The following is a 20,122-nucleotide window of genomic DNA, read 5'->3' as shown; positions in this document are numbered from 1 at the left end:
AACATGATGAGCAACAACAGAAACGATTTGAGCATCTCTGCCTATCATCTCTCATCCTACTTCTTGTTGGGATGTCCAGGTCAACCCAGGACCGAGTAGAGTTAAAGCTGTTTCTGTTTATCCAGGGAGGTGGAAATACTCTCTTTCCACCTCCCTGGTTTATCCCTGTGGTTATTGTGAAAAACCTGTAAACTGGTCACATCTTGCTGTATGCTGTGACAATTGCAGTATATGGTACCACAAATCATGCGAGGATATTGACTCCAAAGACATGTCTCGTCTTGGACATGAGAGAGTAGCGTGGCACTGCTACAAGTGTGACAATGTAAACATCGACTCGTTCACCTTTAACTCATTTGAACTTCGTACAACAAGCGAATACTACCCTTTGTCTGAAGATGATTCCTCCATCAATGTTGCCTCATTTTCTTCAGAGAATCTACCCAGTTGTCCCATCTTTGTAAGCAGCCCAAAGTCACAGGGTAAATCATATAGCAAGCTGTCATCACTATCTACTAGAAGCCGCCATTCTGCATCAGACAGTAAGAGTTCTAGGCAAGCTTCATCTACCAACTCAAGTATTTGCATGGATAAGAAAACCAACCTGAGGGTCATCACAATAAACTGCTGCAGCATAAAGAAAAACAAGTCGACTACATCAATCCAAATATCATCTGTGGTACTGAATCATTGACGAGTATTAAGCCTGGTTCAAATCCTGCCCAGGACGCAATCATGTCATCAGAAGTTTTTCCACAGTCCCACATATTCTACAGGAATGACAGGGAATCAGCTGGTGGGGTAGTTTTTGTTGGGGTCACAAAAAATACAACATCAGACAACAAACCTGACCTCTTAACAGAATGCTAAATAATATGGAGTAGGATCAAAGTTAAAGGGGAGAAGGATCTTTTTTTTTTTTTGTGGCGCCTTCTACATGCCACATTGGCACAAACATATCACTCAGTTGCAAAGCTCATTGGAGAAAGTAATGAACACCATATATGCGAACATCATGTAATTTTGACAGGTGATTTCAACTGCCCAAGCATTGACTGGGAGCACCTCAATGTCTTGCCACGGGCAGCCAAGAGGGAAGTACAACAGGCCCTGATAGATCTCACCCTGGATTTTGGACTTCACCAAATCCATGACCAACCAACCAGGCAGGATAATATACTGGACCTTGTCTTCACCAACAACCCTTCCTTGTGAAGAGCTCTAACAGCACACCAGGCATCAGTGACCATGCCATGGTTGTCACCGACTTTGAGATCCTGCCCCACATCGTTAAACACAACCGGAGAAAGTGCTGCATGTTCCAGAAAGCCAGAAAGTCTTCAGAAGTAAGATTTAAAAAAAGCCACCTTCGCTACGACTACTTAGTTTCGCGCCCTCTCTCCCCATTGCACTATACCACCCTGTCCGGCAGCGTACAGATCCAGATCCAGATGTCAGAAGCAGTTTGTGGCTAAGAGATCTTCATCAGGCCGCTGTCAGCTCACTCTTCCATCATGGCAGACAAGGCGTGGTGTCCTGTTCACGCATTGAAATGGTACAGGTTTACCTGGATAGAACTATGGCGCACAGACACCATGAACAGCTCTCCCTTACTTGCAAGGATTCGTTCACGCCAGCCTCTTAAGGATACCATTTCGAGGTGGCTGGTACTGGTCATTCAAGCTGCAGACTTGGACACGCCATCTGGCAATCCTCGGCCCCAGGCTCACGACACCAGGGGGATGAAAGCATGTTCAGTTGCAGCATGGCGCATGCGGGATATTGGCATAATTTATGGAAAGCAGATGGATGCTTTTTACCTCACAGATAAGAGAATCAGTTCTGATTCTGCTGGGGTTTTTTTTTTGTGTGTTTGTCAGACAAAGAATTGCCATCATAACCACAATTTTACCAAAACCTTTTGGAGCGAACTAAACAGTATTTAAGGACATTCCTCAGTTACAGTGAAGTCCATGCCATTTTCTTCAAACTTTCCATACCGTAACCTTGACCCATCCGAAGCCCAAATATGTAAGTAAAACCATAGGTTCATGTGCTTGTTTTTCTTCTACGGGACTTTGAAGAATATGACTAATCTGCAGTCCTGTACCAAAATGATAGCGTTACAGGATCAAGACCATGATTGGCAACAAAATCTGTAATGACAAACTTAAATCCCCATAATTCTTTCAAAATCCACGTTATTTTCTCCAAATTTTCAAGAATTGCAGAAAAGGGTACCCAAAACGAAAAGGTTTTAAAGTTAGGGTTTACACTCTCATTCTTGAGCAAGCAGCGCCCTCACGTGGCAGAAAACACCGAAATCTCCCAAATCCTTCTCATCGACGTTTTCTGTTAGGGTAGAGCAAAAGGACAAGGTTCATAAAAGTTGTGCTGTACATTCAAAACCCATGTCATTTTCACGAAACTTGACCAAATTGTAGAACAAGGCTTACTAATTTCAGAAAACAAAAAGTGAGGGTTCATGTGCTCGTTTTTGTGCCAGCAGCGCCCCCATGCGACATATATCATCGTAAGTCCCCCAAATCTGGTCAGGAACCTATGCAGGGATGCCCTGACAGGGTGGGTTCATAAAAATTATGCTGTAAATTCAAAACCCATGTCAATTTTGCGAAACTTAACCAAATTGTAGAAAGAGGCTTACTATTCCAGAAAAACAATCAAAAGTGGGGGTTCACGTGCTCATTTTTGTGCTAGCAGCGCCCCCATGCGACATATATCATCTAAGTCCCCAAAATCTGGTCAGGAACCTATGGCAGGGATGCCCTGACAGGGTGGGTTCATAAAACTTATGCTGTACATTCAAAACCCATGTCATTTTCACGAATCTTGACCAAATTGTAGAAGAAGGCTTACTTATTCCAGAAAAAACAATAAAAAGTGGGGGTTCATGTGCTAGTTTTTGTGCTGGTAGCACCCCCATATGATAGAAATCATCCTAGGACCCCCAAATCTCGTTATAAACCTAACGTGGGTGCCCTGATTAGGTGGGGTTCATGAATGTCATGCTGTACATTCAAGACCCATGTCATTTTTACGAAACTTTATCAAATTGTAGAAGAAGGGTTACTTAATGCAGGACAATTGTAAAAATGGGTGGTTCATGTGCTCGCTTTTGTGCTAGCAGAGCCTCCTTGCGACAGATATCATCGTAAGACCCCCAAATCTGGTCAGGAACCAATGCAGGGATATACCCTGCTAGGATGCATGAATCTCATGCAGTTCACTCAAAACCCCATTTTCTTTTCTTTCTTTCTTTTTCAAAAACAAAAAACAAAAAACGTGTCACAATTGCAGTGATATGGTGGAAAAATATTCAGAAAGGAAGGTCCATGTGCGTTTTTGTTAATATTTCCCTTACACAGCCATAATGATATCATGTGGACGCAAGTGTGGAAAACTCCACATTTACATGCTTGTTTGTTTGTTTTACCCACTTGCTGTAACCTTGTGCAGAAAGTTATAATGGAGGAAGAAGAATAAATATAAGGAAATTATGGGAGTTTGGGCATTAGTCTGACGGTCCTACAAAGGAGAAACAAATCTTAATAAAACGTTGATTGTAGATTGCATGTGTTGGTTGTTGCAGTGGTTGGTAAAGTGCGTGTTGTGAACTATGGACATGTACCTTGAGAACCCCCCCGCAAAAAAAAAAAGAAGTAATTCTTTGATTCTCCTTTTGTTACACCAGATTTGGTAATCAAAAATTAATATCTGAATGGTGAAAGTGATAAATACATATTTGGTAATACTTTCGTGACCTTGTATTTTGTAACCAAAAAATAAAAAAAAACAATATTTTGTATTAGTAATGACAAGTTTAGATCTAATTTAGATTTTAACAGTGATATTCAGATTGTTTTAGTTGTTAGACCTAAAAATGAAATATGTGTAATATGTTTGTTTTGTTGTTGTTGTTGTTTTAACACCTAGTCTAGTAGACTAGTAGTCCCCGACTAGGGCCTATAGGCCCTAGGTACATTAGCACTCAATTTGACCATGTTAATGAACAGATAAGGAACTGCATGTCACAAAACAGATCTATGGATTGAAAATGGAAACAGCTCAGTTCCACTTCCAAGCTTCCCGATTCCGTCGATCAGTGTTGTGCTACCATGACCATGTATATAAATTATGCGGCTCGGACCGCTGAACTTTGCGTAGTACGTACAGATTGTAACGCGTACAGTCGGCACGCTAGCCGAGCGAGGCCGCCCAGCGCGGCCGCGGTGGGGAACTGTCGGGTATCCGTACGTACCACACTCTAGCTCGATCTACTACAGTAGCAGCTGCTCAGCTCAGCTAGCTCAGCTCATCACTCGTGCGTGCGCTCTACGCTCTTTGTTAAGTCACTGAAACCTGCGCAGCTAGGATGCGCACAAACTCAACTGAGGAACGTCCTTAAGCAGTTTATTTCCAATTTGGTAATATATAATGATCGCGTAGTTATGCAAGACACACTTTTTGTGTTTCTATCTGACAAGGCGACAATGGTTTCAGGCAAAAGTCAGGAATTTTGAAAATTCATTTTTTCATTGAATCACATTGCCCATTCCCTATTAAGTTTTGCATTGATATAAAACACTTGTATTCTGCGGCACCGTGAGTGGGCATAATTCAGCGAAATATAATGCACTTTTTGATTTGTTAGCCTGACAAAATTGCAAGAAAATGGGCCTTGAAGATTCACCTCTTGCTCAAAGACATTGTCTGAGGTCAACATCACCCATCCGTATGATGGTGCCAATCGAGATTAAGCTCCGCCTCTAGCAGCCACAGCGCCTTCTGATTGGCTCACTGAGAGAGTAAAATTTCCCGGGCACTTTCCTTGGAACTCAGTGTATGGAGCCGAAAAGCAATGCATTTTGCTCGGGTTTGTTTACTAGTTCGTCTTTCAAGATGGCGGATACGAATAATTGCCAGCCTGCTGGTGTATGTGTGTATGGTGCACGCATTACTGGTACCCATTACCACACGCCATGCCCTTGTGTACACGTTACGTAGGAGTGGGTGTCACATTCCTATCCGCATCTTTACAAATCGCATTTTCATTGTGGTAGATTTTTTTTTTCATCATTTGGGGACCCTTTCCTTGGCAGAAAAATTACTGAAGTTGGCAAGGATTACGTCTCTTGTTTTTTTCTTTGTTTTGCTTTTCAAGACGTGCATGTGTGGCATTATGCAGTGGTGTTTATCATATTAAAAAACAAACACGACTACTTAGTTTGTTACAATCTTTTAGTATTTGAATATTGGTCATTTATGACCTCTCCTTCCCTCTCTTCTGCTGTACTTTAAGTCAATCTACTTTCATATTTGTTACGAGCACAGTTTCAAGAATATTGAAAGTTTTCTCTGTACAAGATAATGTAATTTAGCTGCATATGACAGTTGAGTCTCCGATCGCATGTTGCACGATTTGTGTGGCGATTTGCAACTCTGATGTGTTCAAACCATGTTCCCCATGTATCTGTTTTGACGTTGGAAGTTAGCGCTGCTATTCACTTTTGTGTCACTTTCGTTGTCGATTGCTGTAGAAAAGCCTGAATAGAAAGCCAAACGAAGAGCATACACTATACAGAGCGAGCGTATCTCAACAATGGAGCATGCACATGTGGACAAAACAGTCCCGAAACGCTGCGAGGATGTGTCTCCGAAAGCTGAACTATGTAAATGTGTGTGACGCACTAGCCAATCACACGCTAGACGCTGCGCGTAGCAGCACTGGGCATACTGGCGCGGCGTTCGAAAGAAGATCGAAACTGACAAGTGCGATCCAATATAGGGTGTTCAATATTCCATTTTTCGATAAGAAAAACTTACTCTTTATGCCGTGAAATTTAGTGTAGATGTAGAGAATATATCAAAGATTCCATTTCTGCAAAAAATGAATTTGACAAAAATAATAGTCAAAATCTTTGTACCCCACCAAGAAGGGAATTGGTTCTTTGCTACTTTTGCCTGAAAACGTTGCCGCGTGTCACATATTTCCTTGAAAATCTTGTGGAATGAATTCTACAATTTTGAAACAATTGAAATCAAAGTTGATGAACATTTTGGCATTGAAGTGTAGATGGGGAAGACCTGATTTTTGTGTTTGCCAGAAAAAGCATTGCCACGTGATAACCACAATTTTACCAAAACATTGTGGAACAAGCTACTTCCACAGTATTTAAGCATATTTATATCAAATTTGGTATGCACATAATGATGTAAGGTGTAGTCATGCAAGACACTCTTTGTGCTTGTACCTTACAGGGCATTGTCATGGTAACTGTGTGTTTACTTGAAAATCTTGTGGAGTGAGTTACTTCCACAATTGTGAAGCAATTGAAATCAAATTTGGTGGACATTATGGCATTGAGGTATAGATGTGGCACATGCACAGTGGTAACTGTTGTAACTGGGTGCATGTAGGAGCCAGCAATACATTTTGTATAGCTCTATTTAACATCTAGTGCATCGAGTGATGTACCATTACAGTGCAGTGCATGAACCCGCCAAAAAAATAATTAAATGGTGTCCTTTTTGTGGATACATTGTACAAATAGCTCTATGCAACATCTAGTGCATTGGGTGATGTATCATTACAGTGCATGAACCCGCCAGAAGAATAAGTACATGTCCTTTTTGTGGAGTTAGAAAGAATTTTATGAGGAAATAGAAAAATTGTGAAATATATCTATGAGTGATGTATTTCTCTCAAAGGGAAAAAAGAAAGAAGTCCTTTCCTGGTGGTATTCTTTACTATTTACCCGACTGAGTTGAAAGTAGGGGCACTGCTGATGTGATATTCAAATGAAACAAAATCGTACAAAAATGGAATGCGTTTGCATTAAGTTTCTTTATGTTTATCAATAGAATCTTACTATGTGATCCACCTTGTAATGGTGAAAAGAGTGTGTTTTGCATAGATGTATAATTCAGGTTTTTGATTTCACTTGTACTCAATTTGTCTATCAAGCTGATATCATACTTCTGTTTATCTTGTTTTGTCTTATTCAGGCAATTGAAAGAAATGCCTTTCTGGAGAATGAACTTGATGAGAAGGAGTCATTAATTGTCACAGTTCAGAGGTTAAAGGATGAAGCAAGAGGTAAGTGGGCGTAAAGATGGTTTTGCAAGAACTGTTTGCAAAGTTGCCAACCATTCTGTTTTTGTCACAGCAGTACATCTTTTAATGTTTCATCAACATGTTTTTATGCGTCTGCCACAAAGTGTCATCGGAGGCGTTTGGAAGGTTTGGGGAATGTTTTTGGGAGGGTTCGTGTGGTTTCCAGAGGTTTTTGCATTGTCTGTCCATTTGTCCTTTCATCCTTTCGTTCATCTGTCCGTCTGTCCATCTGTCAGTCTTTGAGCATTTGGCCTGAAATTTGGCACATGTGACCACTATATATAGTATATAGATGTGCAAACTTAATCGTTCGTTAGTGTTGAACAATACGTTGCCATGGTAACAGCCTTTTTTTGACCAAAAAGCATACAAAAATATTATGGATTCAGCTAACTCCCTCAGTCTTTGAACATAAAGATTAAAATTTGGCACACATGACCACTTTGGTACATAGATGTGCAAACATAATCTGTCGATATTGTTTATCAGTGTGTTGCCATGGTAACGGCATATTTTGAATGAAAATCGTACAAAAATATTGTGAATTCAGTTAACTCCCTCAGTCTTTGAGCATTTAGCTTGAAATTTGGCACATGTGACCACTATATATAGTATATTGATGTGCAAACTTAATTTTTCATCAGTGTTGAACAATGCGTTGCCCTGGTGACAGCATCTTTTCACTAAAAAGCATACAAAAATAATGTGGATTCAGGTAACTCCCTTAGTCTTTGAGCATTAAGATTGAAAAATTTGGCACATGTGACCACTATGGTATGTAGATGTGCATACTTCATCTTTCGTCATTGTTGATCAATGTATTGCCATGGTAACAACATGTTTTTCATGAAAATCATACAAAAATATTGTGGATACAGCTAACTCCCCCAGTCTTTGAGCATTTGACTTGAAATTTGGCACACCTGACCACTATGGTACATAGATGTGCAAACTTAATCTTTTGTTATTGTTAATCAATGCATTTCCATGGTAACAGCATATTTTAAATGAAAATCATACACAAATATTGCAAATTCAACTAAGCCCCTCAGCCTTTGAGCATTTGGCTTGAAATTTGGTACATGTGACGGCTATGATATATAAAATTTGTGCAAACTTCATTTTTTCTTAATGTTCAATATTGTGTTGCCATGGTAACACAATTTTTAATGAAAATCATAGAAATCATCAGTTTATTTATCTTGCTCACTCAGTTTTTGAGCACTTGACTTGAGATGTCGAACATGTGACTAACAGTAAGCAATATGTTTATTCACTGTTGAACAGTGCATTGCCATGGTAACAATTTTTTTTTTCCATTAAAAGGTCATAGGCGGGGTCAATGAACTTCCAGGCATTAAAAAAACATTAATTTCTTCTACAGGAATGGACGAGACACATTTTGGCACTTGCCTCGTTCTGTTCTCTTTTTTTTTTTTTTTTTTGGGTGAAGGATAGGGCCGAGAGGGTTTGGATGTGCTGTAAAACAAACAACAAAAGAAAAGAACAATTATTTTATAGGGAGGAATAAAAGGGAAGGGAAGGAAAAAAAGTTACCAGTAATTCGTCGATGACGCACGGCCTACGTGTGATCATGGAAGCGTCTCACACCTCCCCGTGCGTACGTATTCATACAATGTTACTGTATACAGTTATGTAAATGTACACATTCCCACCTACAGTATAACAAGAACAAATGTAGAGAAAAGGGAAGAGAAAACGAGAGGTGGCAAGGGGAAAACTGCATTAAGGGCAATTTATAACCTTGTGTGTGACAAATGAAGCAAGTCTATTAGATAGACTTTCTAGAGCTAAAATGATATGAAATTCCATAGCTGAAATGACATGAAATTCCATATGTACGTAGTCCCACGTAATAAGATAAAGTATTTCAGCGTAGACTTTTTGTACACAAAGACAATTTTGAATTCAAAAACCAACTTAATGTCAGAGAAGCAACTAAGTTTTGACCATGGCTACATTTGTGTGTGGTCAACAAATATGCAATTAGGAGAATAATTTTCTCGTAGACATTGTATACAAAATTTTGAATTCATTATTATGAAAAATTTGACATGTTTGAAAGGGAAGCTAGTGTACAACGTGGAATAAAATCCTATCTTTTGGGAGCTACAATAGAATCCGATAGGCGCCGTTCCATATCTTCGTGTTTTCGTAAACTGAATTCTAATAAAGTTTATATGGACGTTTTGCAATGCGACAAAATGATGAACAAAAATCCAAAATATCTTGAACTCAGACTAAAATGTGGGAAAAAAGGAAAACAAACCAAAAAAGAAAAAAAGGTCTGCTTCGAGCATCGATCTCTCTAAAGCATGCATGTGAAACCATTACTCTAACCACTTGGCCATGGAACATCCATGGAAATAAATGTTCAGGCAAAAAACAAAATATAGATTTCTATAACATTTTTGAAAGGAAAAAAAAAATTCCATGTCCACACAACAAATGTGCCCGTGTAAACATGCATTGTACCGTTAGACGGCAATACGGCCTTGTAATGACTGATGGCGCTATGCAATTTCAAGCAAGGGATTGGTTGGATTAAGGTACAGTTGCATGTGGTCAAGAAAATGTGCAATTAGGAAAATAACTTTCTCGTAGACATTGCGAACAAAATTTTGAATTCATTATTTCCAAAAATATTCAGTGTCTGAAAGTTAAGCTGTTGCACAACATCGAATAAAATCCTATCTTTTGGGAGCTAAACAATTGAATCCGATAGGCCATGTTCAGTATCTTATTGTTTTTGTAAACTGAATTCTAATAAAGTTTATACACACGTTTTGCAATGAAACAAAATAAGGAACAAAAAAATAGAAATATTATAAACTAAGACTAAAATGTGGGATCATTTTTTAACAGGTAGTTAGTATTGAATATGAAATGTTTTTTAAAAAGACCAAAAAGAAAAACAAACAAACAAAAAAAAAGGTCTGCTCCGAGCATCGATCTCTCAAAATTGTGCATGCAAAACCATTACTCTAGCCACTCGGCCACAGAACAGCCACGGAAGTACTGTAGCAACAAAACGCTCAAAATAGATACAATGTATGGAGATCATCAATAGATGGAATGTAATACCGAAAATGGTTTCTATCTTGAAAATTTCACCGTGCCTTATGCATATGACCAGACCAAACCATATACTTATCACAGTTTGTTATTTCAGCTACAGTCTCATAAAATTTAAGAGGAAACAAAGCTCAAACAGCTGAGATACAACTGTGAAAAGATTGTCATGTCAATTCAGAATTGGAAAAAAATTACGTCCCATAGACATAACATGTAAACTCGGCTTTGCTTTAAAGGGATCGTATTGTTTTAGTCGTGACCTAATTTCAGGTTTCTTACATTTTTTAGTGAGATAATGAGAAACATCTTATGAAATATGAAAGAGCATGTAATTCCATGAGGAATTCAACGTTTATTTGATGAAAATTGGTTTTGAAATGGCTGAGATATCCAAAACAGAGAGATTCTAATAAAGTGTGGGACCCACCTTTTATTACGATCGCTTTGTTTTACACTGGTATTTGTACTTTGTATTTGGATGTTTCAGTCATTCCAAACCTGATGTTAATCAAATAAACTTTGATTTCCTCATAAAATGGTATGCTCTGTACTATTTCATAGGTCTTTTCTTGGTATCTCGCAAAAAGTTGAAAGCCCAATTCTCATCTCCACCAATACTGTAACATCCCTTTAATCTCAATTTTCAGTATGATGACGTCATAAAATTGCAAAACAATCACATTGACTTAAAAGACAATTGTCCAAAGTACAACACATATGAATTTGGGATAACATTGAGGAACTGTAAGCAAGATACTTGCAAATGAATGTCAGAAACAGTACATAAAAAAAATAAATTCCACTTTCTTGAGTTCAGATGACGATTTGATGACGTGATGCCATCGCCAATGAAATATTGATACTTGAGATGTTATTTAAATTTCATATTGTTTTGAAATATGCAATTATAATAACATGGGCTTACCCTGCAGTTTGAATAGCTATGACAAAATAAAAAAGACATTTTTTTTTCAATATATTTGCACATAGACGCACGCGCAGAATTTGAACTTTGAGGCACTCCCATTAGCTTCTTATTGGTCAAGATTGACCGAAAACCAATGGATATTAGTACTGGATGTATCAGGAATCCAAATCAGTCAGAAAAAGTGCATTTTCATGTTGCTTACGCGAAAAAAGGCATGGTCAGACATGCACTCACAGAATTTTTTGAAATGATTAAACTTGTCTGAAACGTCAAGAAAACCAGTCGAGAAGTTGTTTTGAGCATTTTTAGATTTTGACGCGTGCATAGGTAGGCATCATGATGACCTACTTGAACTTTTGAAATGTCTACCGAAAATGATTTATAAGGAAATGACATTTAGTAATGAAGATATGATCGATCATCTGACATCGTCTCAAAATCACAAAATGGTGCCTAGATGATGTCACAGATATGGTTTCGTCAGTTTTCGTCATGAAAAGTTTCATGTATTGAGATATTGATATGAGATATGTTGACTGCAAATGTCATGTTAATTGGTCATGTCATTGTTGAAATATTTTGTCCACAAAATTCTTCAGAAAGAAAGGAGAATTTAAAAAAAGGAAAACTCTGTACAAACACCGTAAGTGATACGCCGTTAGCGTATTACCTATTAGACTGCTAGTATCTTTGGAATTATACAACCCTAGAAGGAAGATAAATTTGTTATCATTTGAAAGAGGATATGTACAAGCTCTAAAACTTTCTCAGAGACAAGGGTGTGTTCTATTAAAGAAAAATCACGGCTGATGCTTTCCTTCCATGCTTTCCTTAATTTTTTGATGTTATCGATTATTTCTGCAATATTTCAGGTTAAGATAGATATTACAGCAAACTTACTACATGACACGAAAGTACATTCATTTCTTCATATTTTTTGTGTACAATTCGATTCAAAACAGTCAGTGGTTACAAAGATATGGCAGTTTTAGATTACATTGTCAAACCAGTTTCGAAACTTTCTGGCATTGGGTAAAAACCTCTGGCACGTTGGGGGTTTTGGACCTGGCACATTAAGAGTTAATCCCAAAATGAAATGATTAATTACTCCGAAGGTTTAATAATCCAAAATGAAAAGCTCCATTCTATAAATGAACGTTCGAAATAACAAAACTGATTCCGTGTTGGAATTAATGAACCTTTTTTCTCTTCTTTTTTTCAGAATAAAAAATCTGTTATCATTTTATCATTATTATCATAACTTTCGGAGTAATGAACCTTCAGAGTAACAAAACTGTAATCGTTGTGGGGCCGTTGTGTTAACTCGATATTTCACTGGCAGTGAAATGAGGGACGGGCTCACCTATTCCAAAATAAAAAAAGGTCCATACTATAAATGAATATTTGAAATAACAAAACTGATTTCGTGCGGGAATTTATGAACCTTTTTTTTTTTTTTCAACATAAAGAATCTGTTATCGTTTTATCATTATCATAATTTTTCACTGGCAGTGAACTGAGGGATGGGCTCACCTAATTGCTTTGCATAATTAATGTGTAAAACATCGGTAACTCTCCCTAAATCAAGAACAGGTCTTGAAGCAGAATAATTAACGTGTAAACAAAAATCAAAACTGCATCACAGATTTATATGCACATTGCTAAAGAGAACATAATTTTTTTCTCTCCCTGAAAAAAAGAAAGAAAAAAATGATACTCGATAGGTAAGGGCATGAAATGTGAAATTCTGAAGACAGAAGTTGTGCAGGGGAAGCACCCCTACCTCAAAAGGAAAGGAGCACCTGCTATAAATAAATAATATTTGGTTTGTTCACTTTAAAATGTGGGCCGTTATTTTTGAAGCTCTGTGTGCAGTATCCATGATTAATTTTATGCGGGAAAAGCGTAGCTCCTTGAAGCAACAGCATGATGGAAAATGAATTAAACAACACACACACACACACATAGAAAAGAAACTTCCATAAATCAGAACAGCAAGGGCAGGTTCACACTCCATACATTATAGTTGTTAGATTCACACACTTCCTAAACTTTAAGTTTAGGTCGAAAACTTAACTCTGGATGATTAGCTTGTAGTTTAGCACCGTGTGGACACACTCGAAAGTTTGCGATCTTAAAGTTTAGTTGATGATTAGAACCACGAGACATCTTAGGGTTTATGCTCTCTCCATGAGCCACGGGGTTCCCACTCGTTTTGCCCTGTGTGGACACAATAATCAAGAGCTTGTGAGTTTGTGTGAACCTCGCGTCTCGTTCACTGCTCTATTTTGTTTGGGCACAAGGCCATCTAGCAAAGACTCGGCACTTCCATTGTAATCATCAAGTGGGGCTCGCTCATAAGTTGTAACTTAAAGTTTAGGTGCATGTGTGAACCCGTGTCGTGAATTCACGAGTGGAGCTAATCATCGATAGTTAAGTTTTCGACCTAAACTTCAAGTTTGGCAACTACGTGTGTACGTAACTAATATGTTGAAAACTTGTTACTGAATCCCAACGGATCAATTTTTCACGGAACAGTTGACAGCGATTGGGACAGGGAAGGGATCCACCAATCTAGGTCATTACCTAAATTCAATCATTCCTTGTTATTATCAAAATTATCTAAAAATTTAATTCAAGTCCGTTCATAATATTTTTGAGCTATTTTGCAAAATAACTGTAAACAAACAAACTAATAACCAATGCTGGAAAAAAAATCAAACATAAATCCCATTTCTCCCAGGAGAAGGAAAATTGAACATTCACGAATGACGTTTATGAATCCATGGAAAGTGAAAAGCGCGAACGGAACGTATGGCTTTTTAGTAAAAAATGACCCACTGAAACTACCAAACAAAAATCTGCATTTGGTTATTCTAGAGCACTTTGCGGAAGATGAAAGTAATTCTCCCTATACGGCAATGAAAGATTCCATAGCCACCACACATGCTTTGGACACATTTTTTTCTCGTCATTGCCGATGGCCAGTTTACTAAACATAGTAGAATTAGTATAAATCCTTATAAAAAATATAAAACAAAATTAAAAAAACAACAACAAAAACTCCTGGATCCTGACGGTGGATCCCCGGCTGTAATCCTGATCACTACCAAAAGTTAATCATCCTTGCGTCATTACCAACCAACTGTTTCTGAAAATTTTATCTTAATCTGTTCACAACTTTTGAGTTATTTTGCAAATAGAGAGACAAACAGGCAGACAAACAAACAAACAAGCAAACCAAAGCAGCAAAAAATACAACCTTCTTCGGGGAGGTATTGGCATGCATTTCATGATTGCCCCTCTGTTTTTGCGTGACCTGACAACAAGAGTGACAACAAGCGGGTGTGTGTCAGATTTCCTCAGCCTCACTCTCCCTTGCTCGGTTTCTGCCCTCTCTCCCTCTCACATGCACGCACATCACACGAACAAGACTCGAGCGGCAGGCCTTGCCTGTGGCTGTGCAAGTTAGTTCGCACGAAACGCTGTGTGTGTGGATCATCCCAAATCAGATTATGTGAGCGAGTGTGTGGTGTGTGTGTGGAGCTGCGTTGTTGCGATCTGTGTCGGATAACTTTTTGCACTAGTAAACTGCTGCTTCTTTCAAATTTTAGCTTCTTTTCCGGCCAAATAATCAAAAGAGGAAAAGGCGTGGGCCAGGTGCGCAATCCAAACTTGGTCTGAACTGAGCTTGCCAGAGCAAGTTCACACTTGGTATCTCCCTTGTCGGCGAGGTTTACGCTTGTCGGTAATTGTCTCTTCAAAGTTCATGCTTGTCGGGACCGACAAGGGTGATATACACTGGCAAGATCCCTGTCATAGAAGAGAAAAAATAGCAAAAGAAATATTTTTTATTAGGCAATGAAAGAATGTTATGTATGGGACAAATGTGTTATGTATGGGACATCCCCATATATGTTGCATGTGAATAAGTGCAGCTAGCTAGGAAGGTCTCCCAGTGCACAAATGGTCGATGATCCTGCAGACGACATCCCAACTTTGCAGCCACTTTGAATTTAAAGGCACTTGAAACAATACAGGTACTTGACTATTCAATTCTTAACGGGGGTAATGGCAAAATACATTGTACACAATGTGAATTAGCATTAAAGGGATGGCATAGTTTTCTCAGAAATGGGGATTCAGGTTTTAATTTTTTATAAGCTGATTAGAAACCACTTATAGATAATATTAAAGAGCATACAATTCTATTATTATTATTATTATTATTATTTATTCGGCAATTCAGTATACAATGTACAATACAAGCTGATATAAAATACAAACAGAAAATCGTAAATACATGATATAAAAATTGTGGTGGTTCCAGGTGCATGCTGCTGGTTGCCAGGGGAGGAAAAGGCAAACTTAATCACAGAGGCTCGAGACCTTCCTCCCCGACCAGTGCATGCACCCAGAATCAGCTATCACATATCAATGTAAAACATATGGAAGAGATAGGACATGTATTCACTAAGATACAGAATGAAACATTTATAACCTTTGACCCTAATTTACATACCCAAAATGGTGTCTGATCAAAAAGTTGTTATTTTATGAAATAATGTATGTGACATGAACTAAGCATGTGCAAAATTTAAGGGTGATAGAAACTGTTTTTCTTGAGTTATTGCAAAGAAAGTTGCAGAAAGAAAGAAACATCTCAATACATTGCAGATAAGCTTTAAATTCAACCAAGTTTTTTAACGTAATCCCGACATCGTATGAAAAAACGAACGGTACATTCACGATAGTCCAAGATCTCAGCTACAACACATTAAAATCTGAGAGAAATTCATTGAAACATAAATGAGCTAGTGCTCGAAAAAGATAATCATGTCAATTTTCATTTGCAGAAAAACTGCACTCCCATAGAGATAACACGTCGTAACGAAGATACAGAATGAAGTACATGTATATTTGACCATTGACCCAACTTTGCACAGACATGATGGCATCTGAGCAAAAAGTGGTTATCTTGTGAAAAGATTCTTATAACATAGTCTTTGCGTGTGCAAAATATGGGAGAAATAAGACATGTATTCACTAAGATACAGAATGAAACATTTATGACCTTTGACCCTAATTTACATACCCAAAATGATGTCCGATCAATAGTTGTTATCTTATAAAATAATGTACGTGACATGAACTAAACATGTGCAAAATTTGGGGGTGATAGGGGCTGTTTTTCTTGAGTTATTGCAAAGAAAGTTGCCGGAAAAAAAAAAAAACATCTCAGTACATTACAGATAAGCTTTAAATTCAACCAAGTTTTTAACATAATCCTGACATCGTATAAAAAGAAAGGGTACATTCACGATAGCCCAAAGTCACAGCTACAACATATTAAAATCTGGGAGAAATTCATTGAAGCAGAAGTGAGCTAGTGCTCGAAAAAGATAGTCATATCAATTTTCATTTGCAGAAAAACTGCACTCCCATAGAAATAACACGTCATAACGAAGATACAGAATAAAATATATTTCACCATTGACCCAACTATGCGCAGACATAATGGCATCTGAGCAAAAAGTGGTTATCTTGTGAAAAGATTCTTGTAGCATGGTCTTGCGTGTGCAAAATATGGGAGAGATAGGACATGTATTCACTAAAATACACTAAAATTCTAAGAGGAACTCAAAGTTTATTTGATGAAGATCCACTTTGAAATGGCTGAGATTGTCACAGGGGACTTTCCTCTGAATGTGGGGAATGAAAGTCCTCCCTGCGACTGGGATCTTTTCTATATAGTCAAAGATTGACTTAGTCAAAATGCAGCAGATTGTTAACAGACCATTCATTCAATCAACTCGTTCGACTTTCGAAATTTCGAAATTAAGTAGCCAATCACACAGTATTCTTACAATATAACAATCAATGATATTTATTATGCTGGTTTCAAAGTTGTGATGGTTTACAATAATAACATAGTACAAACTTGAGTACAGATTTCCAGTTCGACTTGATCTTAAGCTTGGTTGCTCTGCTCGGTGGCTAATTCTAAAAGCTCCCTTGCTTGGTGGCTCTAGGCTGTTGATGATGCCCTGCCAGAAGTAGCGGGTCGTCTCCCCTTTCTGATCGTTGGCTTCCCAACTTCGGTCCTTGTCTGAACCCCAAACTGTGGTCCTCTCTGGAACCCTAAACACCCTGTTAATTTGATAACATGATATTTCCCTTATAATTTGTGGTCTTTTATTATCCTTGATTCTGTTCATATAACTTTAACAAAACACATTTATTATTCCATCCTATTAACACAAATAATTTCCATAATAATGTTTCACAATGTATCATTATCTTTCAACGTTGAGTAGGGATGATTAATCAGCCCATTAAAATCTAAGCGTTGTTCTGGGTCTCAATTCCTTCCACAGTGCAATTAAACTTCTGTTTGACATACAAACTTCACACATACACTGCCATATCGGGAATTACATAGAGATTACAAGTTTCCAACAACTTTCAATTAAATGGTTGTGTACTTACAACAGTTGTTGGGGTTTAAACTCGAATCCTCCTAGATTCTCTTCTGGACGGTCAGGCTGTCCGAGCCGAAATGCAATCCTTGAATCACAATGATTCCAACACTCTGCTACTCTCTAACTTCCCGATCTTGAAGTAACGTAGCCTGGTCCTGAGTGTTCCGCAAATTGTATGGCATCTGAATTTTGCGCCTGAACATTGCATATGTATACATTTGTTGGACCATAGGTCTCCATGTAAAATAAGTTAAATGAAGTGACTTCCTGGAAAGTTTTTACAGAAGTCCTGCCCCCTTTTCTTATTGGCTGGCATTTTTTGCCTGTCAAAACTTTCTTAAGTATTTCATTTTGCATTGGTCAAGCCTCCGCTTGACGTCATGACTTCCTGTCCACGGAAACCAAGAATTATGTGAATTGGTCCTGTTTTGACCAAGCTATAAACTTGTGTTTTTACGTCATGAATGACGTCCACATTCCAGATGGTATGAGGCATAGCATCAGGGATACCCTTTTCTCCTATTTTGACGTCACATAGGGTCTACTCATCCTAAAAACATTTAATTCCATATCACTGTCTTTTACTTTCATTGTGCATCTCAAAATCTCCTTATTTGGTCATCCTGATGCAGGCTTTTGTCTTTAAAGTTGCACTTCTTTTGTAACCATTAGAATGACATCAATTTCTTACATGATCTACATGATAATATTAATAAAATGAGACAAATTATTACGTGACAAATACAAAATATGTCATATCATGACAGAGATATTTAAAAAAGTAAAAAAGTGGTCCTAATAAAAGATGCGACCCACCTTTTATTGGGACACCATGTTTCTTGATATCTCAGCCGCTTCTAAACTGATTTTTGTCAAGTAACTTTTTTTCCTTTTAGAAATGTATGCTCTTTGATATTTCATATAAGAAGTTTCTAAAATTGTTTTGTAAAAAGTTAAACCAGAATCCCCATGTCAACCAGAACAATACAGTCCCTTTACCAGTTCACCTTCATAGACATGTGGGTTGAGTGAATGCAGCAATATTAGTAGAACACATCAGTGAGAGTTTGAGCAAAATCGGACAATCCATTAAAAAGTTATGTATTTTTGAAGTTTCTGCTCAGTCAAGGCTGGATGAAAAGACTACTATAGCTTGTGATGTCACATGAGTACAACGATATAAAGAAAGAATAAGGAAAATTCAACATATTTCCATTTTTCTTGCATAACAAAAGAACACTCGGCTTCTCTCTTTCAGAAGGCAGGGGGAATAATATTACCCTTAACATACGTCAGTAGCAAGTCGAAGAAATGTGCACTTTATTCAAAAAGTAAAGTTTTGTGAAATTCTCTTTTTATTTTCCTTATATAGTTGTACGCATGTGACATCATACACTGTAGTAGTCTTCTCTTCCAGCAGTGACTGCGCAGATACTTAAAATATTCGTAACTTTTGAACGGATTGTCCAATTTACCTCAAACTTTCACTGATGTGTTCTACTAATATTGCTGCATTCTCTCAATCCTTATGTATATGAAGGTGGACTTGTCCTTTAAGTAGAGACCTCTGATTTACAGCTAGTAATGAAACGGAATATTCATACAGATTGAAAGATTGCAGCAATGTTAGAACACATCCGCAAATATTGAAGTAAAATTGGATAAGGCATTCAAAGTTATAAATTTTTGAAATTCAATGCCAAAATTGCGGGATATTATTTTTAAAAAAAGACACAGTTCATGACATTTTTCATGTACAATGATATAAAGAAAACATTTAAGAAAATTCAGCAAAATTTGATTTTGTAATGAAAAGTGCATGTGTACACATTCCCCCAACTTGTTACTCACATACGTACATGTATGCTAAGGGTAGTACATTCTCCCTGCTCTTTGAAATAGATTTATCTGTCAAGTGCTCTTTTACTTTGCTAGAAAACGGAAAATAATTATGTTAAATTTCCATCATGCAGTGTGCATACATCATGTCATAAAACTGCACCAAAAATTAAAAAATTACTTGAACATTTTTTCAAAACTTTCACTTATAAGTTCTACTCATATTGCTGCATTCCCTAAATTCGCATTATATTAGAGTTTTATTCTCCTTAAAACAAAAAAGAACACATACACACTTTCAGTGATAGTGGGTACTGTTCACCACACATTGCAGAGGTTAATACATAGTGAGCTTGGTCTGAAGTAAGTAGCTTATTCAAGGCGCCTGTACCACACCGCCAAAGAGCTTGTACAGTTGCAGTAAGGATTTCCCACCTCCTTGGTTGCAGTGTGTAGGGTCTTTGCCAACATGTGAAAGCATGTGTGTTTGTATTTACGTTTCGTCGATCGCAATCCAGTGACTGCTGCTTTGATGGATATTGCATTAGCTTTGCTGCATGCATATTACTGGTAAAGGCTACAGCTGGACAGGAGGAAGATGTGAGCAAAGCAGAACTTTTTTTGACAGGATTTATTTTGGAG

The 20,122-nt window shown here is 37.7% G+C and overlaps 1 protein-coding gene across 1 annotated transcript in view; it reads left to right on the top strand.

The window, feature by feature from the left end:
- Positions 1-20,122, top strand: part of LOC139712267 (nuclear distribution protein nudE-like 1-A) — a 297,794-nt gene that overhangs the window by 154,560 nt on the left and 123,112 nt on the right. Inside the window, exon 5 of the mRNA XM_071624108.1 lies at positions 7,027-7,117. Coding sequence (XP_071480209.1) covers positions 7,027-7,117 — 91 coding nt within the window. The remainder of the gene's footprint in view (positions 1-7,026; positions 7,118-20,122) is intronic.

Source organism: Diadema antillarum, unplaced genomic scaffold (genome assembly GCF_040938485.1).
Source record: "Diadema antillarum isolate AM-2024a unplaced genomic scaffold, OU_Dant_1.0 seq00001781_RagTag, whole genome shotgun sequence".
Lineage (NCBI taxonomy): Eukaryota > Metazoa > Echinodermata > Echinoidea > Diadematoida > Diadematidae > Diadema > Diadema antillarum.
Note: the sequence above shows the minus strand (reverse complement) of the source record. Positions and strands in the feature narration are given on the sequence as shown.